The sequence below is a fragment of the Oryctolagus cuniculus genome, chromosome 20 (genome assembly GCF_051225735.1).
Source record: "Oryctolagus cuniculus isolate XC-2025 breed Fujian yellow rabbit chromosome 20, ASM5122573v1, whole genome shotgun sequence".
Lineage (NCBI taxonomy): Eukaryota > Metazoa > Chordata > Mammalia > Lagomorpha > Leporidae > Oryctolagus > Oryctolagus cuniculus.
In genome coordinates, this window is record NC_142886.1 from 18,656,626 (window position 1) to 18,683,911 (window position 27,286).

Consider the following 27,286-nt stretch of genomic DNA (forward strand, 5'->3'; position numbering starts at 1 on the left):
TAGTCTCAGGGTTACCTCACCCTCCCCTCTTTTCCTTCAATTCTTTCAATGCATTCATAACTAGTTTCCATGATTAAATTCTTTCTCTTGAACTACCTGGGATGAATCTTGTTTTTCTGATGTGGCCTTGACTGATACAGTTTTACATAAACTCTCTGGTTGGTAAGTGGTTAATGGAACACCCCAAATCTGTTCTCTAGTGTCTCTGGTTCCCAAATGACTCTTCTGTCTACCATGGTTCTCCAGCCCCAAGAGCTGGGCTGCCTTGGAGGGCAAATGTTTTCCTGTTCAGTGCTTCCTGAATGGCATGAGAAAAGGCACTCTCTTGGCCTAGTCTCCTTCCTGTAGGATTTTCCAAAACTTTCCAGATGTATCTAAGCTCAGGAAATATTTTAGTGGCTGGAAATAATGTCTCATGGGGATTTGAGGGTTTAAAACCAACAGAAGCTCCTCCAGAAGAGGTGTGTTGAAATACTCCAGGGTCTGTGTGTGCTCCTCCACACCCTGCCCTTCCCTTGTTGAAAGCATGGCAGGCTCCCATCCTTTAACTGGTGTGGGTCATAGAAAAGTTGGCATTCTTCGGATGCCCTGATGACCCAGAGGAAAAGAACAGCTCTAAAAGCCAGAATTTTCTCCAGGAGGGAAATGATTATTAAGTGGTCAGAGTTGTATTTGTATTTTAAATACGATGCCACCTCAGATTCTATAAGACTCATATAACCCTCTTCTTTTGACCTTATTTGGCCAATAATTATGGTTATAAGATTGACCAGATTTTTTTAAATGTTTTTTTTTCAAGATTGATTTATTTATTTGAAAGGCAGTTACAGAGAAAGAGAGAAAAAAATCTTCCCTCTGCTGATTCACTCCCCCAAATGGCTGCAATGGCCAGGACTGGGCCAAGCTGAAGCCCAGAGCCAGGAAATCCATCCTGGTCTCTCATGTGAGTGACAAGGGCCCAAATATTTGGGCCATCTTTCTGCTGCCTTTCCAGGTGCATTGGCAGGGAGCTGGATTGCAAATGGAGCAGCCGGGATGTAAAGTGGTACTCTCATATGGGATGCCAGCATCATAGGCGGCAGCTAAAACTGCTGTGCCACAACGCCAGCCCCATAACAAATCTTTACTAAGGCCATTATTGCTGACAATGAATTGGAACATAGAGATATTTCTGAAGATATGCATCATCCAACCATAGAATGCATTATTGACTTTTTTTCCCAAAATGACCATGATTTTCACTTTGCTATGTTGCCTACCTTACATGGCAATGTTCAGAAGGGAGTCTGTTGGGATGAAGATCATTGCTGTCTTAAAGCATTTATTATCAGGGTGTGCACACCTTCCATATCAGAGTGCTTGGGTTTGAGTCTCGACTCTGCTCCAAATTCCAGCTTCCTGCTAACGTGTACTGAAAGTAGCTGGGTCCCTGCCACCTAGATGAGACACTCAGATTGAGTTCCAAGCTCCTGGCTTTAGCCTGTCTCAGCCCTGGGTGTTGAAGGCATTTGGGGAGTGAATCAGTGAATGGGAGCTCACTTTCTCTTTCTCTCTCTCTCTCTCTCTCTTTCTCTCCCTCACTCCCTCCCTCCCTCCCTCCCTCCCTTTCTTCCACGATTCAAGTAAAAACATAAATAAATTTTAAAAGCATTTATCAAAGGAAAGTAGACAAGGAAGAACTGTACTTACATGCCTTGTTGGATTCTTCAGCATTGGACCAAGAAGTAGAAAGCAATCCATATTTGTAGTCTGTGGGGGCAAAACCCCAGAAATTGCAAAGAGATTATTGCTCCATCACTACAGGGAACAGCTGAAATTCCATCCTTTTGAAAATAACTTGAATCCAACCCCATCATTAATTTATCCGGGTTGTGTCTAGGAAGTTCCCAGATTCTTTAATACAGTAGTCATTAGCCAGGATACTTATGTGGTTATTTGATGACGCATGGAACTTTGTAGAACTTGGGGTCAGGTATATGTTTTATATTAAAAGAGCAAGCACAATTTTAATGAAAAGGAAGCAGGTGGTGTACAGCAACACAACTGTAGTTTCTAGTGTCTCTAAAATGCTCGGCATCGTAGGCCTTGTTGGTCTCTTCTTCAGATCGAGTCTCCTTCATTAGCGTACAGAATGGCAGCCCAGAAGATGACGAGAGGACTTTAGCACTTGAGTGCATCAGAAAACTAGGATGCTTTTTTAATTCTTTCAGAGGTTAAGATTAATTCGTGGATTATATAACATAGATATATCAACCAATATATGTATTTCCACATACCTCAAAAAAAGGAGTTCCCACTATGAAAAATAAAATGGTATTTTAGAGTTAAGTTCCAGATCTGTCTCTATTAGATATGTGATCTTAGACATGGGACTCTGACTCACAAGTTCCTCTTCTGTCACAATAGCTGAGTGATCTAAGAAATGTGTGCCTTCCCTGCTTCTGTGAAGCAGTGCCATGCAACACCTCACTAACTTTTTGTACAATGGAAATATTCCTCATTATCTGTGGGTTCTTTGCTACTTCATTTGCTTATACTAAAGGGCAGGATGCAACCCTAACCCTCTACTCAGTTAGATATTTGGCTGATCATGTCCCTTTATAATGCTTCTTCTTAAAGATTTGTTTATTTGAGAGGCAGAGTTGCTGACAAAGAGAGGGCAAGAGAGAGAGAAAGGTCTGCCATCCACTGGTTCACTCCCCAAATGGCAGCAACAGCCAGAGCTGGGCCAATCCGAAGCAAGGAGCCAGGAGCTTCTTTCAGGTCTCCCACGTGGGTGCAGGGGCCCAAGCCCTTTGGCCATCTTTCACTGCTCTCCCAGGCCATTAGCAGAGAACTAGATCAGAAGTGGAGCATCTAGGACTCAAACGGGTGCCTGTATGGGATGCTGGCCCCACAGGAGGAGGCTTAACCTACTGCACCACAACACCAACCCAGAAGTGCTTCTTGACAAATAGAGAAATCCCTCTAGAAATCCCTCTAGGAACTGCAGAGCTTACAAAAACATTCAGATTCCTGGGCTTTCCCAGTCTGAATCAGAAGCTCTGGAGGTGAGGCTGGTAGCCTTCACTTCTACATCCCTGGATGATTTTTACAAACACAAAATCAACCTGAGGTCTGTTGTCACCTGACCTCACATGGAATCTCCTATGATGTGAGTGAAATCCAGCTCTACTCTCTGTACCCTGTCTGCAGGGTCCTGTCCCCAGGCCTACAGCTGCCTGGATGATGTGGTCAGACTCTTCCATCTCTCAGGACTGTTACCTTATTTATGAAGTATAGGGGCCGGGGGCCGGCGCCGCGGCTCACTAGGCTAATCCTCCACCTTGCGGCGCCGGCACACCGGGTTCTAGTCCCGGTCGGGGCACTGGATTCTTTCCCGGTTGCCCCTCTTCCAGGCCAGCTCTCTGCTGTGGCCAGGGAGTGCAGTGGAGGATGGCCCAAGTGCTTGGGCCCTGCACCCCGTGGGAGACCAGGATAAGTACCTGGCTCCTGGCTCCTGCCATTGGATCAGCGCGGTGCGCCGGCTGCAGCACGCTGGCCGCGGCGGCCATTGGAGGGTGAACCAACAGCAAAGGAAGACCTTTCTCTCTGTCTCTCTCTCTCACTGTCCACTCTGTCAAAAAATAAAAAAATAAATAAAAAATAAAGTATAGGGGCTGGAGAGTTACTATTAATCTCTAAGGAATTTTTTGCATTCCAATGGCCCATCACAATAGTTCCATAGTGACCTGTAGGAGTTAGTGGACCTATCTTAACAAATCCCATTTCTTGAGTGCTACTATACGCAGGGACACTGTGCAGCTTCTGTGTGTGTTTCGTATATTCTTTATGGGAGCCTCTGATATTACTATTGTTGTTCATACTTGACACTTAAGAACCTGAGGCTCAGGAAAGTTAAGTAGTTTGTCTGAGTCGACTCGATCCGTAAGCAGAGCTGCAGGAAAGGAAGCTTAAACTGAGGTCATAAACAGCTAGAGCACTGCCTGGGTTGCCGCTCCCCCAAAGCTTCTAAAAGGCCAGTGCCTCCGCTGGGTGCTGCTCATTCACCCTGTTCTACTCTCCAGAGGAGCCTGGCTTGGGTTTCCCGAGATGTTTACTTGGCCTCTTGCTTAAGCTTTTGCCTTTGCTACTCAATAGCAGTGAAAGCACACCCCCGCTCCCCACCCCCCTCCCCCAAAATCCCAGGGCTGGAAACATTTTGTTTCCTACAAAAAGAGTATTTTGCAGCCAGCTCTGTGGTTGAAAGTATTTTTCCTGTGGTCTAGGGATGGGTTGGATCCCATCTTTTCTTGGCCAGTGTCTGAGATCCTAGCCCATAGCTTCCCATCAAGTCAGCACACAGCGTCGTTTTTAAGCAGAGTGTCTGACGGTGCTGGATGTATGCACGAGGGGACAAATGGGTCTGTCCGGGGGTGTAAGAATGTGTGTGTGTGCCTCTGGCCTTTTCACAGCGGAGAGAACCTGGGAGTGGTTTCCCACATGCTGTACATATCAACATAGCTTTTAAGTTTTCATCACTCACTTGACAACCAAACAAATTCAGAGGCTGACACAACTCGAGAGGAGTGATATGTGAGCCTTGTGTGGATTTGCAAGTAATCAGAAAGCCAGGGAATCTGAGATTCTGACCTGTCACATTTCTTTCCATTTTCAAATGCTCAAAACCAAGACATGGGATTGGTTTTCTTGGATGGCAGGGTGGTCTGATTGGAACACAAAAGGCAGGAATCGTGGTGTCTGCCTCCATGTCCTCTGCGTTTCAGAGTTCAGGGCGCTGACCTCGGCCCGACCTTGGATAAGTCTCTTCTTCTTACCGGCTGCCATTTCCTGCATTTAACAAACATGGATTTGTTAAAACAAAACAAAATAAAACTTCGTGTTTCTAAGAAGGAAAGCTCTTGTAGCGAGAGATGAATTTTGAGTATTCAGAATCTATGAAGAAGATACTAGTGCTAGCTACCTTTGCTGTACTCAGGATTTAGTTTTTGTTCCCAATTGATATGTTTCTAGGAAGGCTTTGCAGTGTGTCGTGGTGCCTAGAACTTTGCAATCTTGTTCTCTGTGGCCTGCCCTTGGTGAGCCCATTCCTTTACCTTTTTTTGTCAACCACCACGAACAGGTGCCTTGTTCTGGGCTCCCACTACACATGGTTTTAAGTGCCTACCTCTGTCAAACTGGCTGCTTGGCTTAAAGTCCTAGCCCGGTGCCTGGCCAAGAAGAGATGCCCAACATATATTTTGACTTAAGTGAAGTAAACATCTCCAATGATGACAAGCTCCTATTTGTAACATCAGAATTTCTCTTGTGTGAAGTCCTCTGGGTAGCTTTCCAATTGGAGACATTTTTAAGAACTCAAATCATCACAGCTTCCAGGCAGAAAACATGTAGTCACTGAATTTGAGGGCACCATTTGAAGAAACAAGCAAGTCCCATGTATGGGAAGAACGGTGACTCCTTTTGTTTGTGTGTTTGAAGGTAAAAGACATTAGGGAATATCTGAAAAGCTATTGGAATACAAATGAAGCCGTCTCTTAAAAGTGTTTCATTTTAGAGAGGCTGGGGTGGAGACAGACTCAGCATTGGCCACAGGCCTGCACCTACCCTGGAATGCAGATGCTGGCCCATCCAAGTGAGCCCTGTGGGAAAGAGTGACCACAAGGAAATCAAGGATCACCAGTGGGGAAAGCTGGGATTTTCGCTGTTTGATCACACAAGGCAACAGAGCTGTTCTCACAGTAGGGGCTGGGGTAGGGCAGATGTCCTCGTAGTGATTTTAGTAAACCAATTTTCTGATGAGTGGAGAGGAGTTTCTGCTTTTACCTTTTAACAATGAGACAGCAACCCAAAGAACAGCTTCCTCAGTGCGTTGAAATGCCACAGCTAAGTGAACCAGTGGAACTGTGTGGTTCTGGCTGTTGGCTTGCAGGCATATCCGTGCATTAAGGCCATGGCTTGGCAGTAAACAGAGCGGCTGTGAGGTTCCTTGTGGAGCTCTTTGTCTCCGTGGCTTTCTCTGATATGCAGTTGAACACTGGCAAGTTACTCCCCTCCTGGCTCCGTGTCTGAGGTCCAGAGGTAGGCAGAGAGCTGCATGATGGAGCCCAAAGTCAACAGCCGACTAGAAAGACAGAATGTCTTCTCGTGTCCACACTGTGTGCAGGCTCAAGAGTTGGCCCACAAGGCTCACAGCAGAGGGACACGTTAGGAGACGAGACCACAGAATTCTCTTCCCAGCCTCCTGTGGCTTGCAGTCTGTAAGAGCTCTCAAACTCTCCTTCTCTGAGAAGGAAAAGACCTCCTACTTGGAAAGGTTTGTACATGACTACTTTCCACGTTTCCAGTGCAGTGTAAGAAAAATGCTATTTTATCAAGTCCTTAGCCATCTGTGAGGCACAAAAGTGATCTGAGTATAATAATGCATTTGATCAGCACACTGTTGTAAGATATGTACTGTTATCCTCATTTATACTTGGAAGAATTCAGTCACAAAGAGGTTTGCTATTGCTTGTTGTAGTTCTTAATTATTATCTACCAATTTAAGGTGTAATTCTGCAGATACACCTTCAGATTGACGGGCTTTCCTGCACCTGAAACATTAGGCCACAGTTAATAAAAATAACAGCAATTAGCATTCGTGGTTGCTGAGCCACCTTAAGTTGTAACTGGGCCGCAGCCATTTTCAAGTCACGTCATTTGCATTTGGGAAACATGGAATTAGGACTTTGCCAAAGTCTGAACGGGTGTACACAAAGTGATTAACATGGGGAACTAGAGGGACCATCCATCCTACCATACTCATGCAGTACAGCAGAGAACAAAGGCCAGGTAGGGCTTGGAAGCGTTTAAGAAATTGGGTGCAAGGATTCTGTTCAAGTGCCAAGATCAAGCTGACTCCAAGGGGCCAGAACAGTGAGGCCGTGTGCCACGGGTTGGCATCCAAGTGGTAGCCAGGTAGGTCTTTCCTCCTCATTGCCACTGTAGCCTTTTTGCTCCCTATAGCTGTCCCAGGGCGTGCTGACAATAACGCGAATAGCTTCCGGTTTTGTGCCATGGTAAGAGCTATTACAACATCATCTTTACCACATGCTGTGAGGTGGGCTTTTACAATCCTGTTGTGAAGTCTTATTACCCCGAATTCACAGATAGGCAGAGAGATTAAGGGTTCTGAAGCTAAAACAGCTAATAAATGCTAGGAGGAGAAGTCAAAATCAGGACTGTAGCCTGGCTCCTGGCTTCTAGGCTGCGTTGCTTCAGCCACAGTGCGGTAGACATCTGGTATTTGTGTTTGCCCTTGGTCTCTGACCCTGTCTTTTAATACCTGCACCACAATTTTCCCGTCAGGAAGCACCACGTTCCAATTTTTGGCCTATGCCGTCTGCGCAGGGCTGATTATACCCACTGGCTCCATGTCTGGCCAATGGAAGGATCATAGTCCCTTTCTACAGAGAAAGGTTGGTTGGCAGTAGTGGGTTAACGCAAGCGAAGCCCGTGAGAGCGAGCTCGGGACTTTGCTGAACAACCAGGGTTGCCAAATCGGCACCGCGTAAGCCTGGAGCGGCTGCTGGCTGTGATTGCACCACACAGAGAGAACTTGCTTGAGAATGACGATGCCGTCAACCCAAAGTCAGACAAAACCAAGATAGTGAGAGAGGGTGCTCCAGAGGGGAGGAAGAGGAGGATTCCTCAGGTCATCGGATGAGCTCCTGGATCCAGCTGTGCCTGCGGTTCATTGCCCCTAAACATTCCAGTTATGTGAGTCCACAAATTCCCTTTTTGATCTCAATTACATCTCTGTTACCTACAACAAAAAGAGTATAAAATAATACTTGCATTAGATGTTTGTAGTTCTCTAAAACGTGAGGCAGTGCATATCTCATTCTAATAATAAGCTTTGTCATTGAATCGGTGGCTACCGATCTTCCCACTAGGTAGGAACGAGTTTCGATTATTTAGGTCTACCTCTTTCTAGATTATTCCATCCCTTTGTTTCTCCTTCCCCTCTTCCTCATGCATTTTCTTTTTTTCCTCCCCGGCTTCCTTTTCATTGTTCACTCCCACCACAGTAGAGAGGAAAAAGCAGGAAACTTACATTAAGGAGCTTTTCTGGCTCCTTATGAGGTGCTTTGAAATGGTTCGGATAGTTAAAATACTGACTGAAAAAAGCAATTAAAAAACCATGAAGGAGTTTTAGTTAGCCATTCTATCCATGGCTTCTTTGCCACATTTGAAACTTGATGGAAATCCTTGAAGTCATTGCTTCCACTACAAAAATGCAACTTTTCCTGCCTTGGTCTCACTTAATCATTAATGATGGGCTGTAAAATATTCTTTCCAGTTCAAAAGTGGCAACAAATAAAGTATGATGACATTAGTAATAATTTTTGGAAATGTGTTCATTTAGCAAGCTGATGTTTACTGATCATCTACTGTGTTCTGGGTTAGGCTCGGGGGAAAAAAAGCAAAGACGAATAAAATATAATTTGCAAAATCCAGCTGGATTGGCAAATCCCAGCCACAGGCAGTGTGATGGCCAGGAGGGCAGTAAAAACATTTCATGACTGGCGCTGTATAGGAAAGAACCAGACAGAGCAGGTGCCAGGCCTGGCAGAAGGGGCATCGGTTCTGGAGCCGCCCCCTATATGGCACCAGGCAATCAATACCCCTTAGTCGCTGGATCATGTAGGGCAGTTGTGGGACAGATGCAGCCATGGGACACCTGGGGGACTCAGGGCAGCAGCTCTTTGCCAAATGGTCTTGTATGTTTCTGTATTTGAACACCCGGAATGGCTGACCAGATGCAAATCTATAATTGAGGCTCCTTCACCATGCATAGGGGTGATCTTGCGTGAGACTGAGAGAGGAGTGAAGTGCAGCTTTGCAGAGGGAGTGACTTTTTTTTTTTTTTTTTTTTTTTTTTTTTTGACAGGCAGAGTGGACAATGAGAGAGAGACAGAGAGAGAAAGGTCTTCCTTTGCCGTTGGTTCACCCTCCAATGGCCGCCGCTGCAGCCGGCGCACCGCGCTGATCCTGGCAGGAGCCAGGAGCCAGGTGCTTTTCCTGGTCTCCCATGGGGTGCAGGGCCCAAGCACTTGGGCCATCCTCCACTGCACTCCCTGGCCATAGCAGAGAGCTGGCCTGGAAGAGGGGCAACCGGGACAGAATCCGGCGCCCCAACCGGGACTAGAACCCGGTGTGCCGGCGCCGCAAGGCGGAGGATTAGCCTATTGAGCCACGGCGCCGGCTGAGGGAGTGACTTTTAAGCAGGGCCCTGTCAGAATTCATCCAAGGGAGAGAGAGTAGTGGCGCCCCTGCCAGCTGTGCTCAGCAGGCTCAGGGTTGACAGTGTCCTGGAGAGGGTAAGGTGGCAGGTGAACCCAGACTGAGCAGCCCTGCTGATGGGTTTGCAAAGCCGGTGTGAGAGAGCCAAGGATGTTTTTCCAGAAGTTAAAAACGTGGTAATCCACTGGTGAGGACTCCTGATGTCCATGCAGGGGTCTTGCTTGTTTAACAGAGAGAGAACGCTCCCTCTAAGATTATGTAGTGATGTGATCCATTTACCCTACTGGGGCATCTCTTTTATGTATTAATCGGATTAATCTGAAGAAGTATAGAAGTCCAGGCATTTAAAGCACTGAAGCCTTGGACTGCTGTTTCTCCCAAGCCCTGAGTGGGGACGGGAGTGTTTTGTAGCAAGTGTCATCGTCTGATGCCCCGGGCCTTCTGGGTTACCTCAAAGCTGGGCCCTTTAGCTTCTTATGGGCAGGGACCTCCTCATATTCATCTTTGTTTTCCCTAATGTCCAGCTCAGCACCTGGGGTATAGGAGATACTCAGTAAATATTTGTTGAATTAATATAACATTTAATAAGTCATTCAGTTCTAAGTAATCATTGCTTATACGTATTGTAAATATGGTTTTATATAATTGCAAAGTGTGTCTGCCCTTTTTAGGTCTTGTATTTTCACTCTGGCATGAGTGCGCTCAGTGGCTCTCGGCTGCAGTCTCTCCCTGCTCAGCAGAATATCTCTGGCAATAACAAACTGCACGTCCGGGCTTGATTGCTGACCGAGTATGGCGGGAACTCGCTCTGCCTTCAACTTGACTTTCCCTGCCTATATAAGGCAGAGGATGCTTTTGTGTATTTTTTTTATTTTTAAGAAATTTGTTTGAAAGGCAGAGAGAGAGAGAGAGAAATCTCCCAACCTTTGGTTCACTCCCCCAAATGCCTATGACAGCCAGGGTTGGGCCAGGTCAAAGCCAGGGTCTCCCACTTGGGTGGTGGTAACCTAAGTCCTTGGCCATCGCCTGCTGCCTCCAGAGCACACACAGCGGGAAGCTGGAATTGGAAGCAGTTCCAGGGCTCAAACACCGGCGTCCCAAATGGCATCTTAGTCTTCACTGCTCTGCCATTGCCCACCTTTGTTTATTTATTCTCAAATGAGGAACAAAAAGTAATGCATTCCAGCTGTGACAAAAGGGATAAGCAATACAAAATAATGGAGCAGGAGGGAAAACTGTCCAGTTATATAACTTCTAGACAGTTTCTGTGCATTTATGAAAAAAATGCATTACTCACTAAGTGTAATGTTATGCCAGCTGCTTTTTAAATGATCCATGCATTGTGGGTAATCTGTCCATGCAAATATCGTGACTGACTCATCATTTTCCAGGGCAGCACCGTAGCCCGTGGTATGGACACAGAAATGCAGTCAGAACTCCAGCTGCTGCACCAACTGGGCAGTGAACTAGCAGATGGAGGACCTCTCTGTCTCTCTGTCTCTGTCTCTGTCTCTCTCTCTCTCTCTGCCTCTTCTTCTCTCTCTGTGTAACTCTGACTTTCAAATAAATAAATAAATCTTAAAAAAAAAAAGAAGTGCAGTCAAGAGGAGGATGCTCTTAATGTGGGTGATACTTTGTGTTCCTTAAATTCATATCACGAAAACATAATGTAAAAAACAAAAAACACCAAAACTTGGGATTCAGATGAGAGAAGTTGCAGTATAGGTTCACTTCAGACATCACCAACTCACTCCATGGATGCTGTACCCATGCTTCGCTTCATCATTAACCTTGCTTAACCCCTCTGTCTGGGGACTCCAAAGAGCACAGTAAACATTTTACAAAGGCTCCATAAAAGGTGTTTTCTACTGCTCTGCACTGAACAGATCTTTAAATGTAATTGTTATTTTTAAATGTTTTAGGAAGTAGGGCTCGCCTTCATTGGGCCTCTCTGTTATGATCCCGACTGTACAGGTGGCTCAGGAAACTGTCCCAGGTCCCTAAATAAATCCCAGTGTAGGGCAGTGAGATGTCTGCAGGCCTATCTCCCTGGCTGTCCCCAAGGCCACACATCATCCCTTACCACGGCACGCCTGCCAGTCAGAGGTCCTGCAGCTGTGCCCAAGAAGGCACAGGTCTTCAAGCTCTCACCTGGCCGGGCCTGGTTTGTGTTCTGGGTGTCCACTGTCCATCACTCTCTTTGGTGTCTCATTCCTCCACGTACTGACTGGCTCCCCTGGGGATGCCTCTGCCGCCTTTGTGTGCAGGAATCCACAGCGTCATCAGAGTGGTTGTCGTCATTCCTCCCCCTTACTCTGCCGGAGCGCTGGAGAGAACTCGTCTGGGCTCTTCCCTTGCGGATGAAAGCTTTTGTCCCGTGGTAATTAGGCAGAGCTCACATTTACGTCTAAAATATGATTAACTCCTTGGGAAGGAAGGGGGAAATTGAGAGCTGTTATTTCAGATGGGAACCTTAGCAGAGCAAGACAGGCCGGTCACAGGGCTGCACCTGCTAATTAGGCCAGGCTGAGGTTCCGTGTCCACCCCGGGAAGACAACCACCTGCTTGGTAGGCAAGCCCAGCAAGTAGTGACCCACTGAAGCTGACATTAGGAAGGCACCAAAAGACTTCAGGACTTTTTAACTTTTATTTTCTAATTCATTAAATGACTTATTGGAGAGACACAGAGCTCTCATCTACTGGTTCACTCCTTAAATGTCCGCACAATGGCTGAGGAGAGTAGGCCAGGTCAAACCTGGGAGCCAGGAAACCAGTCCAGGTTTCCTACCTAGATAGCACAGACTACTTGAGTCATCACCTCCTCCTTTTCAGGGTGCACATGAGCAGGAAGCTAGGAAAAAAAAAAAAAAAAAAACAAAGGCAGAGACAGAGAGAGAAAGAAATCTTCTATCAGCTGGTTCACTCCCCAAATGGCTGCAACAGCCAGGGATGGGGCCAGGCTGAAGCCAGGAGCCAGGAGCTTCATCCGGGTCTCCCACGTGGGTGCAGGGGCCCAAGCACCTGGCCATCCTCTGCTGTTGTTCCAGGTGCATTAGCAGGGAGCTGGATCAGAAGTGGAGCAGCTGAGACTCAGACTGGTGCCCGTATGAGATGCTGGTGGCAATTTAACCCTCTGCACAACACCGGCCCCTTAGCTGGTGTCTTTACCACTAGCCCAAACACCCACTGTGAATTTAGGACTTTTTAAGGCCAGATTTTCTGGACTCTTTTCCTGACTCCCCATCTGTAGGGCCCTAGTGAGAGAGGGAGCTTGACCCCCACACTCTGCTTTGTGTTTGCTGACATAAGGAGAATCTCATTGCTTTATTCCTCATGCCTCCATATTGCTTGACTTATTTGGAGCACACGTGTGCTCTTTGTACAACCTGAAGTCATAAAGCCATATCCATGGGATAGGGAGGGGGAAAGAGAAAAACAATTGCTTGGTAAGCCTGGTACATCATCCTCTGGTGTAGTCAACATTAACAATAGCAAGGACTGGTTGGATGATGATACTGTAAAGGGCGCCAGGAATTCTGAAAGAGGTTCATCCTTGGCGTGATGGCAAAATGGCAAGACTCCCACTTCCCCTCCTACCTTTGCGATCTCCGGGCCTGGCCATCCTGGGCCCCGTAGGACCTGCTCTAGACTTCCTAGACCAGGGCACATCTTAACACTGGACAGCATCTGACCCCTTTGATGGTCCATACCCAGCTGTATTCTCAGTGTCAGGCTCTGTGTTTCAGGCAAGATAATCTATTAATTATCTAATTAATCTAATTAATTCATTCTACAAAGCGTGCTCCTCTTCCACGTGGTAGTACACGTGTGTTAGCCAAGAAGAGCCCCTGGACTTACAGATTTTGTCTGTATGGTTCTAATGAGAATTCCAGGCCCTGCCACGTTGGGGGGGCGGGGGGAGATCTTGACCAGGGGCCTTCTGTCGCCCCTCAAATCAGACACCAGATGTGGCTGCCTGGTGGTCCCACTCGTTCTCAGGCTTCTGAAAGTGAGTGTCCTAGGCGTGAGCAGCCCTTGTTTGACCTGTGCCAGTTTCCTCATCAGCAAAACAGGGTTAATAATAATATTTACATCATAAAGTTGATACGAGGATTACGCATCTCAGAACAGTACGCCTGGCACCCAGTCCGGGCTCAATTAAGAAATGCCAGCTCGTATCGCTGTTGTGATTATCCCAAGCCTGCTAAGCGCTGTGATGCTCGAATCTGGAGGATTCCCAAAGAGCTACGGCAGTCCTTCAGCTCCCTGCATACCCGGCCTGGCTGCTCTTAAGCTCTGCTTGCCAAGTCCCTTCTGAAGTCCCTCTCATGCGCATCCTCACCTCTTGAGCCCATTTCTGTGGGTGAAAGGTATGTTCATTCCCCAGCAGACTGGGCCGGCAGCGTCTGGCTGTGCCCTGACAACACTGTAGCGAGGACGGCATGCATTCCCAACTCTCTCCCAGCGCACTGTGCTTGTCTCGGAGACTAGCTCCACCTACCTTTGGTTTGTACTCCAAAGGAAAGCCCGGGAAGACTACCTGCTGTCTCTCCATGGTACCCCCCAACCATCTGAAGTCCTACTTGTGTTTCCCTCCTGTGCTGTGCCCTTTTGCCACGGCAGGAGGACTTTAGAGAAACAGGAAGGAGCCTGCAGTAACAGCAGGAACCATTGTGACTGTGCTCTGAAGGCAGGGCATGCTGATTTCTTACTCGGTGTTGGTTCCCCCACCCGTCAGAACAGAGCCAGGGATGTGGTCCATGACACAAACCATTCCCACTTGACCAGCTGTTTTTGGATGTGTCAAGCCCAGATTTCGGCCTCTTTACATAGAAACATGTTGCCTTCCTTGAGTCAGTTCCTGTGAGACTAAAGGAAATCCCATGTGGCCCAGGCATGATGTAACAGGGATGTGTGCTTCAGAATTCAAGACACACCCTCTGAGTTCCTGGCATCCTCTGACCGTAATAATCACACAACCACAGCCTTCCTTCTGTGACCCTTGAAGTCCAGAGCTGCCTCGGCTTGGCTATGTTTCCTTGCAGGCCTGGACAAGAGCATCCGGCTCTGCTTCTCTTGGGTCTGTGAATGGTGATGGGACGCCAGGCCTGCCTAACTGGATGTTTAGAGAGCTCGGAATTTACAACTGGACAGGGCTCTTCAACATCTTGTTTTTCTGGTCATTTTTATACTCCTGGTGCAGGGCAGAGAAGGGAAATGGGCTTCTGTCACTTGGAATTGTCCAGTATAGTATTTGGTTGCTTTAGTTGGAGCTAGGTTGAAGTTTCTGAATTCAAATGACAATGAAGCTGATTCATATTTATTAAAAAATTGAAATTGGCAATGTTTATGTTAACTTTTTACTTCAAAAATAAATAAAAATAGAGCCTGCCAACATTCTACATTTTTACCACCACGAGATTCCCCCACCACAGTAGACAAAAGCTAGCATTTTTTAGTTATTTCTTGTGATGCACCACATTTTTTATTAATTTCTTTCATCTAATGAATCTATACAATTAGCCTGAGGTCAGTACTATTGTGCTCATTTTAGAGATGACAGAAATAAGGCTTGGAGAGGGTACAGCGCCCAAATTGAGGTGGTATCAATGCAGACTACATTGTTGTAAGTTAAAATGTTGATAGAATTTTCCAGGGAACCACTAAGAAAATAACTCAGAAATGCATAGTAAAACAAAAAACAAAAGCATTAAAATTGCATAGTAGAAAAATATCTCAGACAAAAAAGGCAATAATTGAAGAACAGTGGAACAAAAACCAGAGGATACACAGAATAGGAACAGCAAAACCATAGGCATATATCCTATCAATAATTATATTAAATATAAATGGATTAAATGCTCCAATCAAAAGGCAAAGATTGGCAGAATGGATAAAAAGAAGCCATGATCTAACTATATACTATCTACAAGAGGCACCCTTCAGAAATAAGACACAAACAGTAAAAAGCAGAAAGATGGAAAATATATATCATGCAAAGAGTAAGCAAAAGAGAGCTGGAGTGGCTATAATAATATCAGACAAAATTGACTTGAAAATAAAAATCGCCACTGGAAATAAACAAAAAAATAAGATATTTTATAATGATATAAAGGTCAGTCCATCAGGAAGATATAACCATTATAAAAATATATGCCTAGGGGCCAGCAATGAGGTGGAGCAGGTAAAGCCGCCACCTGCAGTGCCAGTGCCCTGGCACTGGTTCAGGTCCATGCTACTCCACTTCTGATCCAACTCTCTACTATGGCCTGGGAAAACAGTAGAAGATGGCACAATCCTTGGACTCCTGTACCCGCATCGGGGACCTGGAGGAAGCTTCTGGCTCCTGGCTTTGGATTGGTGCAGCTCCGGCTATTGCAGTCAATTGGGGAGTGAACCAGAGGATGGAAGACGTCTCTCTTTTTCTCTGACTCTCTCTCTCTGCTTCTGCCTCTCTGTGACTCTGCCTTTCAAATAATAAAATAAATAAATCTTAAATAGACACACACACACACACACACATATGCCTAACAACTGAGCCCCACAACACATGAAGCAAAAACTAAGAGAAAGAAAGGGAGAAATAGAGAATCAAACAATAATAATTGTTGATTTCAGTACCCCACTCTCAATAATGAATAGAACAATCAAATGGAAGTTCAACAAAGAAATAAAAGACTTGGTCAACACTATAAGCCAACTATTACTTAACAGACATCTATAGAACACTCCACTCAACAAAAGAAGATAGACATTCTTCTCAAGTGCATGGGAACATCCTCCAGGATAAACCATATTTTAGACTATAAAATGAGTCTTGGGGCTGGCGCTGTAGCGTCACAGGTAAAGCCACCACCTGCAGTGCCGGCATCCCATATGGATGCCGGTTCGAGTCCTGGCTGTTCCACTTCCAATCCAGCATTCTGCTATGGCCTGGGAAAGCAGTGGAAGATGGCCCAAGTCCTTAGGCCCCTGAACCCACATGGGAGATCCTGAAGAAGCTCCTGGCTCCTGGCTTCGGATCGATGTAGCTCTGGCCATTGCAGCCAATTGGGGAGTGAACCAGTGGATAGAATGCCTTTCTCTCTCTCTCTCTCTCTCTCTCTCTCTCTCTCTCTTCTCATCCTCTCCTTCTCTCTGTGTAACTCTGAGTTTCAAATAAATAAATAAATCTTTTTTTTTTTTTTGACAGGCAGAGTGGACAGTGAGAGAGAGAGACAGAGAGAAAGGTCTTCCTTTTGCCGTTGGTTCACCCTCCAATGGCCGCCGCGGCCAGCGTGCTGCGGCTGGCGCACCGCACTGATCCAATGGCAGGAGCCAGGTGCTTCTCCTGGTCTCCCATGGGGTGCAGGGCCCAAGCACTTGGGCCATCCTCCACTGCACTCCCTGGCCACAGCAGAGAGCTGGCCTGGAAGAAGGGCAACCGGGACAGAATCCGGTGCCCCGACCGGGACTAGAACCCGGTGTGCCAGTGCCACAAGGTGGAGGATTAGCCTAGTGAGCCGCGGCGCCGGCCTAAATAAATAAATCTTAAGAAAAAAGATAATATATGGGGCCAGTGTGCTAAGGCTTATGGACTAGGTAATAAATTTAAAAGCACTGAAATCATCCAAACTTCTTCACTCACAATGGAATGACTGAACTACTAATTAGTAATCACTAATGTGAAAATTTGGGAAATTCTAAAATGTGTACAAATTTTAACATGTACACACCCAGACACACACACACACACACACACACACGCTCCTAAACAAGCAACGGGATGAAGAATAAATCACAAAGGAAATTAGAATACACTTTGAGAAGGACAGGGATTGTGGTACAGCAGGTTACACCACCGCTTGGGACACCCAAATCCTGTCTCAAAGTACCTGGTTCCCGTCCTATCTGCTCCACTTCCAATCCAGTTTTCTTCTAATGTGCACCCTGGGAGGCAGTAGATGGTGGCTCAACTACTTGGGTCCTTGCTACCCACAGGGGAGACCTCATGTAAAGTTCATTTTAAAAAACTAACACGGGGCCAGCGCCGCGGCTCACTAGGCTAATCCTCTGCCTTGCGGCACCAGCACACCAGGTTCTAGTCCCGGTTGGGGCACCGGATTCTGTCCTGGTTGCCCCTCTTCCAGGCCAGCTCTCTGCTGTGGCCCAGGAGTTCAGTGGAGGATGGCCCAAGTGCTTGGGCCCTGCACCCCATGGGAGACCAGGAAAAGCACCTGGCTCCTGCCATCGGATCAGTGCAGTGTGCCGGCCGCAGCGTGCCAGCTGCAGCGGCCATTGGAGGGTGAACCAAGGGAAAAAGGAAGACCTTTCTCTCTGTCTCTCTCTCTCACTGTCCACTCTGCCTGTCAAAAAATAAATAAATAAATAAATAAATAAGATCATAATGGTCATGTTGGAGGCCCAAGATCTTGTAGCCTCAGAGTCAAACCTTCTAGGCGATTCTTCCCAGGGTCTAGAATTGCAAATCTTTCGGGATTCAGGTCTGTTTGTATTCTGACCCCCAGTTTTGTAGGAAACGTTGTTACGTTGGCCACTGACAAATTCCTGCTCAAATACTTGTGCTTTCATTTTCCATCCTGCCGCTTCCCAGCACTGTGTCGCTTCTGCAGATCCTGCTCCCCTTTCGGGGATGGCAGTGTGGATGCCATGAACTCATCCTTTGCTCTCCTTCCGTAACCCTGCGATGCCGTAGGTTTTGGGGCTTCAGTGTTCCATGGAGAGTGATTTGTCCAAGTGATGAAGCAGATTCTGATCAGTGCAAGATCCAGATACGGACTGAGACCTGGAGCTCTGCCACCTCTCCCTCCAACTCTCTCAGCACAACGACTAGGGAATTCCTGTAAGAATCTCTGGGTCCACTCCAAGCCCCTGACCCACCGGCCTCCTTCCAACCACAGATCTTCCTGTCTGAAGCGTTTCCGGCCCTTCTGTCCATTGGCCTGAAGAGTTTGGCTCAACCTGGGGAAGGGACAGAAGACTCAAGGTTATCAAAAGGCTGTTGAATTATCTGATGCAAGACTAGCTGGTTTGTTTGCCTCCCTGGCTCTCTTCCTGGGCTTCCAAGCAGCTGAGAAAATAACCTTTCTCTAAGACTTGGACAAGGAGGAAAACCCTGGCACGAAGAATTTCTGTTGCAGACACTTGGCATCACCAGAGGAAAGGTTTGTTTAACTTAGCAATGGGTTTTATTAGCCCACAGTTCTAGTTGAAGTGAGATAATAGGGTGCCTGTTGAAGGACATTTCAGAGTCAGTGGGTTTCCTCCCTAACCTCTCAGCAGGACCCTCACATGTGGATGGAAGTATCAGATGCAATCAAGAAAGGTATCAACAACCACACAGTCTCACTGGTGGTGGGGAGAACGGAGACCAGGTTTTAAAACGAGGAGGACAGGAACTTGCAATGAATGCGAAGACGTATTTCTGGGTTATCAATCTCAGAAACTTCTCACTCCCGTACCTTTGAATGCGGAGTCTTTGGGCCCTACATCTTTATGGCAAAGAGCAGGGACCGAAAAAAGCCAGACCTACCCACCTGCATCTTCAACAGGAAATCCTGCTCACCTTTCTCCGCCAGCTCATTCTACTGTGTCCTTCACCCTCAACCACTGTGAGATCTGGGGGGATGAGTGGGAAAGGGAAGAAAATAGAAGAGAGGGAGGATTCATGACCAGGGTGAAAGGAAGCCTTCCTGGCACTGGAATTGGGGAAGAGAAAGTGGAAGAATTGGTGCCAGCTTGCCCTCGGCGTATGGCTGCCCCTTCATAGCTGCTTTCCTGGGCCACAAGGGCGTAACTCACTGTTTCCTGAAGTGGGGGCTCTATTGCGAGAACTCATGTAACCTGCCAGGACCAGAACTCCATAAAAGCAGCCTCCAGAACAGCCCGGATTCCAGGTTCCTGACATCTTTCACTGGGCCTGTGTGGCCACCCATGGAGAAGAGCTGGCCCAGGCTCTGCCGGGAAAGGGTCACACCCAAACTCCAAAAGGAAGACGCAGATACCATCCCTAGAAGGCGTCACCGTCCTGGGGTTCCCCTGCCCAGCACCTCCTGTTCTGTGGCTCCTTTTCCACTTTCTGAGCCTCTTACAAGTGGGATCAGGCCAGGAAAAATGTGTGATGCTATAGCGAGCGGTAACCAAGGACTTGACTCTGGGCCTGCCCAGGCTGAGAATCTTGGCAGTGAGTGATGGGCAGCCTGCCCTTCTCTGGGGCATCTCCTGCTCTGGCTTTGGGAGGAGAGCCCCAGATAAGTCCTCAAAGCGGGGATGAGTCAGTGGTCTCTGCAGGGCACCAGTGTGTGCGTCTGCTCACTCATTCCTTCTTGCATCTCACGGTCGAGCTTCTGTTGTTTGTGTGGCGCCCTGCTGCGGGTTGTCGTTCCAGGAACAGCAGCAACAATGATGAGGGTCCCTTCCTTCAAAGAGCTGAAGGTACATTCAGGTAAAACAGGGAGCAGTGCAGGGATCATTAGTTAGAGAGGTGCAGACAGCATGTGATCGGATTAGAGAGATGACCTCAGGCTGCAGAAATCCACGTGAGCTCCTGGAAAGGATAGCGTTTATACAGGATGGAAGGCTCAGTAGGATTCCGGACATTCAGTGATGAAAGTCAGAAGGGAGACTGCCACGTGGAAACCCAGGAGCAGCTGAGGCAGAGGGGGGGAGAGAGAGGGAGGGAGAGAGAGGGAGAGAGAGGGAGAGGGAGGGAGAGAGAGAGGGAGAGAGAGGGAGAGAGGGAGAGAGGGAGAGAGGGAGAGAGGGAGATCCCCTTTTTGTCTTGAATCCTGCAATATCCGCATGCAGAAATAAATGCTCTTATTGCTACTGTCTATTAGGAAGTGGCTTGATCTGTTTGTGCCAGATCAGGGGCTGCCATTTTGGAAGCTGGAACCAGGCAGCCCTGGTTGGAACCTGGCTTCAGCACTTGCAGAACACCTACTCAAACGGTTGTGCAGATCAGTGTCTGTTGGCTGGTGCCCCTCTCGTCAGCATTGTCACGTGCAGCCCTGGAAGCCTTTCCTGCCCACCCCAGTCCTATGGCACTGGCACTGCCCACTGCTTTAGATCCACTCCACTCCTCTGAGAGTATTCTATCAAGTGAAAACACACTGGGGGCCGGCACTGTGGCCTAACAGGTCAAGACTCCTGGTCTGCAGTGCTGGCATCGCATATGGGCACCAGTTCAAGCCCTGGGGCTGCTCCACTTCCAATCAGCTCCCTGCTGATCTGCCTGGGAAAGCAGTGGAAGATAACCCAAGTGCCTGGGCCTCTGCACCCACGTGGGAAGAAGCTCCTGGCTCCTGGCTTTGATTCGGCACTGCTCTCGCTGTCTCAGCCATTTGGGGAGTGAACCAACAGAAGGAAGACCTCTCTCTCTGTCTCTCCCTCTCTCTGTCTGTAACTCTACCTCTCAAATAAATAAAATAAAATCTTAAACAAAAAAGAATTCTAAAATATTGATGAATATTTTTGTAAACAGAGGAGGAAGTATACTCATTAGAGTGCAAAGTTGAGCTGGTCTAATATGAAAGAAACATTGAAGAGAAAACAGCCTGGTTATTTGTGGAAGGTGAGATTAGCACCTCACAGTCCCACACATCCCCCATGTGGAGCTGCAGTCTTCCTAAGCCCCACACATCTACACTCATTTTTTTGAAAGATTTATTTACTTATTTGAAAGAGTTACACAGAGAGAGAAGGAGAGGAAGAGAGAGAGAGGTCTTCTGTCCACTGGTTCACTCCCCCAATTGGCCACAACAGCTGGAGCTGCACTGATCTGAAGCCAGGAGCCAGGAGCTTCTTCCCAGTCTCCCACGTGGACTGGGAGACTTGGGCCATCTTCTACTGCTTTCCCAGGCCACAGCAGAGAGCTGGATCAGAAGTGGAGCTGCTGGGGCCCACATGGGATGCTGGCGCTGCAGGCGGCGGCTTTAAGCACTACACCACAGCACTAGCCCCCTACACTCATTCTTGCTCAATTACATTTTTCTTTGACCCCCTCAGAGCGTTCCAAAGCCAACTTCACACTCTGCCCGCAGGCTAAGTATCGTCAAAAAATCCCTCACTCCAGAGCATCAAGCCTCCCTACAGGGCACTGCGGATTGCAGAAGATAAAACGTCACTTGACAGCAACCCGAGATACACAGCTTAGAACACTCCAGATTTATGGGATAGCTGAACACCTGAAACCTCACAGCCTGAATTATCTACTGGGGGGTAGGGGTGGGTGATACAGTTTGTTTTAGAATAGGGCAGTTTCTGGTTTGAAAGGTAAAAGGCCCAAGGGCATGGGGTATTGATTCAGGTCAAAAAAAGGAAGGAATCTATGCATATTCACAAAGAATCATGGCTGGCTAGCGCCGTGGCTCACTAGGCTAATCCTCCGCCTTGCGGCGCCGGCACACCGGGTTCTAGTCCCAGTCGGGGTGCCGGATTCTGTCCCGGTTGCCCCTCTTCCAGTCCAGCTCTCTGCTGTGGCCCGGGAATGCAGTGGAGGATGGCCCAAGTGCTTGGGCCCTGCACCCCATGGGAGACCAGGAGAAGCACCTGGCTCCTGCCTTCGGATCAGCGCGGTGCACCAGCCACAGCGGCCATTGGGGGGTGAACCAACGGTAAAGGAAGACCTTTCTCTCTGGCTCTCTCTTTCACTGTCCACTCTGCCTGTCAAAAAATAAAAATAAAAATAAAAGAATCATGGCAAACATCATTTTTGCCCCTGGAATCTGCTGGGCTACTTCACTCAGGTGGACGCTACACTGTCTTGATTAGAAAACCTGTGTGTACCTTTGCCCCAGTCCATTGATGTGTATGTGGGCATCTAAACTCCTTGATGGTTCTCTGGTTGTTCTCCTGTTTGTCATTTTCTCTTCTGGGTCCTAGTTCAAACACATTGCCTCAGCCATGTTTGATCAGGGGAAGAGGAGGACAGTCACCTCCCTCGTTTCACATACTGGGTCTCCGTGGATATAACCTGTGAGACCACACTAGAATTTTGAGAATCGCATCTCACAGCCAATTCATAATTTTTAAAAAGTTATTATTTTATTTATTTGAAAGACAGAGAGAGAGTGAAAGGGAGAGAAAGAGAGAGAGATCTCCCATCAACTAGTTCAACTCCCCAAATGGCCACAATGTCTAGGACTGGGCAGGCCAAAGCCAGGAGCCAGGAACTCCATCCAGATCCCCCACCTGGGTGTCAGGGACCCAAGCACTTGGACCATCTTCCGTTGCTTTCCCAGGTGCATTAACAGGGAGCCGTTTGGAATCAGAGCAGCCAACACTTGATCCAGGGCTGCAATATGGCATGCTGGCTTCACAGGCAGTGGCTTAACCCACTGCACAGTAACACCAGCCCCAGAGCTGACTTACAGTGAATTGTAGCCAACCAACACTCCTAATCCATTTTCTTAAGATTAAATCTCATCTTTGCCATTCTGCAACCAATAGCTGATGCTCTGTTCTCAAGGACAGGGCTTGACACTTATTTCAATAAACTCACACCCTAAAAGAGATGTACAATTTGTCCCGACAGCGTAGCCAAATTGAAATTTCTTTGGATACCAAGATTGTCTCATCCCACATAATGAACTTCCTCTGCATGTTTTGTCTTCTGTGACTTCCCTTCCGTTCAGCATCCCGTCGGTGGGTTTAATTCCCTGGTCCTCAAGTCCAGACACCACCTCCTTAGTGAGGTCTTCTCATTTACTGACCCCTCCTCTGACCAGTGCACTCCCCCACTGTGCACACAATCATCTAACACTTTTTTATTTTATTATCGTATTGCCTCCTTATAGGGTAAGCTTTACTAGGGCGACAATTTTTTCAGTTCTGCTGGATTCCATTTTTGTTGCATGGCTGAAATGCATAAGTGCCCTCATCCAGGCCGGGAAGAGTGTTGACTGTGACAGGACTAAGGCTGGAATCCAGTACATTCTACTAGAGAATGCTGCCCCTCACCAGTCTGCTACCGACTCTTTGGTCCCTATAAATCCCCTTTCTGGTATTAGTGTCCAGCTCAACTGCTCTTCCCTTTACCCAGAAGGCTGTCGAGAGAGTTTATAACATTTTTTTTGCTGAAAACAGATATTTCATGTTGGTGGTAGCCCTGTGATCTCTCAATCTGGAAATTCCTTCCCAAAAAATAGGGCAGTGGGATTCATCTGACATAACTGATCACTTCCTCTTTTAACTGCACACAGATCATCTCTGTGATGGCTCATTTTGAACCCAGGCTCCAGCAGGGTGTTGATGAGTGACCCATCCTGCAAACCCTTTGAGTTCCTGGAGAGGGAGGGCCCTCCAGCTAAGCGATCGTCTTGGCTGGGGCTCAGGCCTACAGTGGGCAGTAGATGGTCAATGGGGGTCTACCACGTTGGAAGTCCAGGCCCAGACACCACTGCTGTGTCAGATCGGAATGTCACATTTCTTTTCCTGCACATTGGAGTACCACAGTCTTTCTCTGAGTCTCAGCTTCTGCAGTCCATAAATAAAAATCGTAGTATAATTATCAGAAGTGTAGTATAGTACTTTGTTGATTTGCATTTATTTGTGCTCTCTGCTTTCATGTATAGTTGCCACAAACAGATCATAAAGATCTGAGGCTGTAGATATGTTTGGTTTCCTTTTCTTGCCATTCCATCCAAAGGACTTATCTTTCTCCTGTTTCCTTTTCTCCCATTCTTTCTGACATGGTTTAGGCTGTTGTCATCTCATCGCTGACTTAGCGCAATGGCTTCCTGACTGGCTCCAGGCCTCCCATCTCTTGCTATTCTAGCCTAGACTCTTTAATCAAGTTAATTGCCTGGAACCTGGCTACTCAAAGTGTAGTCCTTGGGCTTGCATTAGTCTGCTTTTTGTTACGTTAACGAAAATACCTGAAAAGAGCTTCTTGGAAATGAAAAGGTTTATTTCAGCCTACAGTTCAGAGATCACAGGTCACGATTGGAATACCCATTGTATAGCATCTGACAGAGGCTGGTCCTGACAGGTGAGGGGAAACCATCACGTGGTGATCCAGGAAACCCAGGGAGAACCTAGGCCGAACTTGAACTCAAATAATAGCTTTCTCATGAGAGCCACCCTTGGAGGGCATGCCCCCAATGACCTAAATATCTCCCACTAGCCTCATCTCCTACTCCCCACACCTCACCATCAGTCCATCAACCATTAGCATTAACATGTCAGAGTTTAAACATCTGCATGGGTTTTGGGGAGACAAGTCCTACTGTACTCATAACAGGGTGGGTAGCATCAGCCTCTCTTGGGAGCTGGCTAGAGATTCAGACTCTCAGGCTGTACTCAAGCTCACGGAGTCAGAATCTGCACGTAAGCAGGACCCACAAGTGATTCATACCCATTTCAGAGTTTGGGAAGCACTGTTCTACCGCGCCAACTCCCTACTCAGGGCATCCTTAAAACTTCAAGTCGCACGATCCCCAGACTATCTCATGCTGAAAAAGAATCCTCCTGAATTAATGTTTTTGACATAAATGTGTAAATACCCACTTGCACCTTCTAGTCACTGCTTCTGAGAATGCTCAACAGGTTCATCTGGGTGACTTTAGAGCCGTTATCAACATTACCAAGATGCAACTGGAGACTTCCTCCTGTGAACGCAAATCACATTGGCTTTTTGGTGAGCAAGGTTAAGTTTCACTTGAGAAGCCTATGTGATGGGCTGATTGGAACTGTTCCTGTTACTTGTTGCACACTTCTGTGCAGTTGACACAGCGACAAGCATCTTCTACATTTAATTTCATCCTCACAATAATTCCGCGTAGGCTGATGTTTGCATCCCCATTTTACATGTGAAGAAACTGAGGCTCCAAAAGCTTAGGTGGCCCCGAGTCACAGCGCTGGTTGACGCTCAGGCCGTGGTCTAGTGACAGCCATCTGAGATACAGTGGTTGAGAAGTGGCGCTGAGTACACAGGTGACCCTAGGTGGGAGAAGCTGACGCTCTCCGAGGTCACTCAGCTTCCTTTCCCACTTCGCTTCATTGTCACCCGGCTGTTGTCCACGTCCACGTGGTTGGAGCTTGTGCCTGCCCTTGATAAAGGAGAATGGAAAGAGCGTGCGACTTTCTCGTGAAAACATTGCGCTGTCATTTGTTCTCTTAGTCAATGATTGGTCACAGAGCCAGAGCCACACCTGGTTGCAAAAGAGGGCAGAGAAATGTCGAAACGTGGGGAGTTATTTACTAAAAGGAAGAAGGGGAATGAGTGGTGGGGACATTGCAGGCTCTGCCATAGGCACCCTGTGGATTAGGTGGAAGAGCTAGATTCAAACCCCATGACGAAAACCTGTGCTCTTCCTCCCTGGCTCACGGTTGACAGTCGGTAAATGTTTGTTGAATTGAGATACCTGATATAATATGTGTGCGCCTTTTGGTTACTTGAAATGATCTCTCCCTTCTCTCTCTTGCCTCCCGGCTTACCTAAGTGATTCTCTGCCAAATTGTCACTATTTTTGATGATGTTATTTTAATTTGTCAAACAGGAAACTTATATTCATGTTATTCATTAATATGATATTCATGAACATGATATTCATGAATACATCAATTCTTCAGTGTTCTATAGAACCATACGAGTTGTGATCATGAGTCAGGGATGATGATTTTTGATTTAATGACCAAATGACCATCTCCTTACAAGTACATGTTGTCTGAGAAGGATACCGTAGTTCAAAACATTTTTAAAAAGATTTATTTATTTGAAAGGAGGAGTTACAGAGAGGCAGAGGCAGAGAGAAAAAGAGAGAGAGAGAGAGAGGTCTTCCACCTGCTGGTTCACTCCCCAAATGGCCACTACGGCCGGAGCTTTGCTGATCCGAAGCCAGGAGCCAGGAGCTTCTTCCGGGTCTCCCACACGGGTGCAGGGGCCCAAGGACTTGCACCATCCTCTACTGCTTTCCCAGGCCACAGCAGAGCGCTGGATCAGAAGTGGAGCAACTGGGACTTGAACCAGCGCCCATATGGGATTCCAGCACTGCAGGCAGCAGCCCCACCCGCTACACCACAGTACTGGCCCCTCCAAATATTTGATATCTTGTTGCAGCTGGTGTGTCAGTCTAGTCTCAGAGGGATGAAGTGACATTTAACTCATGTGCCTGTGGATCTCCTGGCAGGTCAATGATGTAGGCTGAGCCTGGCTGGGCAGCTGTGTTCCAGATCTCTCTCACGCTCCCTCTGAGATAGCGGACTGGCTTGCATGTGCTTTTCACTGGCCATGGCAGAAGCATAGGGAATCAAGTGGAAACGCAGAGGCTCCTTGAGGTCCAGGCTTGGAACAAATAGGTCCAGCCTCTCAGGGAGCCCAAGAAGTCATGTGGCAAACCCGCAGTTAAGGGCTGTGGAAAACGTGCTGCACCTGCAGAGAGAATGTAGCCGTGCGGTAAGGGGTGAAGACAACGCGGAAGAGCTGTATGGTGAGGGATCGAGGCCAACAAAGCAGCAGACCATTCCTCTGCCTTTAGCAGCTTATTTTCAGAATTTGCAATGGCAAAAAAATTTTTTTTACAGTAGCTTTTTTTTAGTAAAATAATGAGGCTTATGAATAAAATTAGAGAATCAGGCTTTATCTTTGAGCAGAAAGGTAGTTATTTAAGCATTGAGATAAAATAATGAGGGCTCTTTCTACAAGAATTGGTTCAAGAAGATGTTATTTTTTGTCAGAGCATTGGTAGCACATGCACAGCCTTCCAAGATGAGCACTTTGAGAGGCGACCACTTACTGGAAAGTTCGGTTCTAAAACAGTGTGTTTTAATCTGTTTTATGGCTTGCAGCCATGTGCTGCCACTTGCTGTCTCAGAGTAGGAAGCGGATGAGCAGACTCGGCCTTGATCCTTTTGTTAACCTGGGGAAAATGTGATCTTTCTGCTGCAGATCCTCATTGCCAAGTCCCCTGTGGCTCCCTTCGCCTCGTTTGTCTACACCATCAAGGACGAAGGCCTGGTCCTTTAAGGTAAGATCCTTGGTTTAAGCCGTTTCTTCAGACTGGTT

At 47.3% G+C, this 27,286-nt stretch overlaps 1 protein-coding gene across 25 annotated transcripts in view; it reads left to right on the forward strand.

The window, feature by feature from the left end:
- RAD51B (RAD51 paralog B) overlaps positions 1-27,286 on the forward strand; it is a 657,779-nt gene that overhangs the window by 594,234 nt on the left and 36,259 nt on the right. For 17 of the 25 annotated variants that reach the window (XR_016226494.1, XR_016226495.1, XR_016226491.1 and 14 more), the window contains one exon: positions 27,170-27,248. The exons of 1 other annotated variant lie outside the window; for it this stretch is intronic. Coding sequence is in view for 20 of the 24 variants with exons in the window: in XM_089322153.1 (XP_089178279.1) it covers positions 27,170-27,248 (79 nt within the window). In the remaining 4 variants the exon portion in view is untranslated. Of the gene's footprint in view, positions 1-10,673; positions 10,904-17,875; positions 18,057-27,169; positions 27,249-27,286 lie in introns of those variants that run through there. 7 more of the 25 variants (XM_089322146.1, XM_089322147.1, XM_089322144.1 and 4 more) reach the window with 2 other exon arrangements.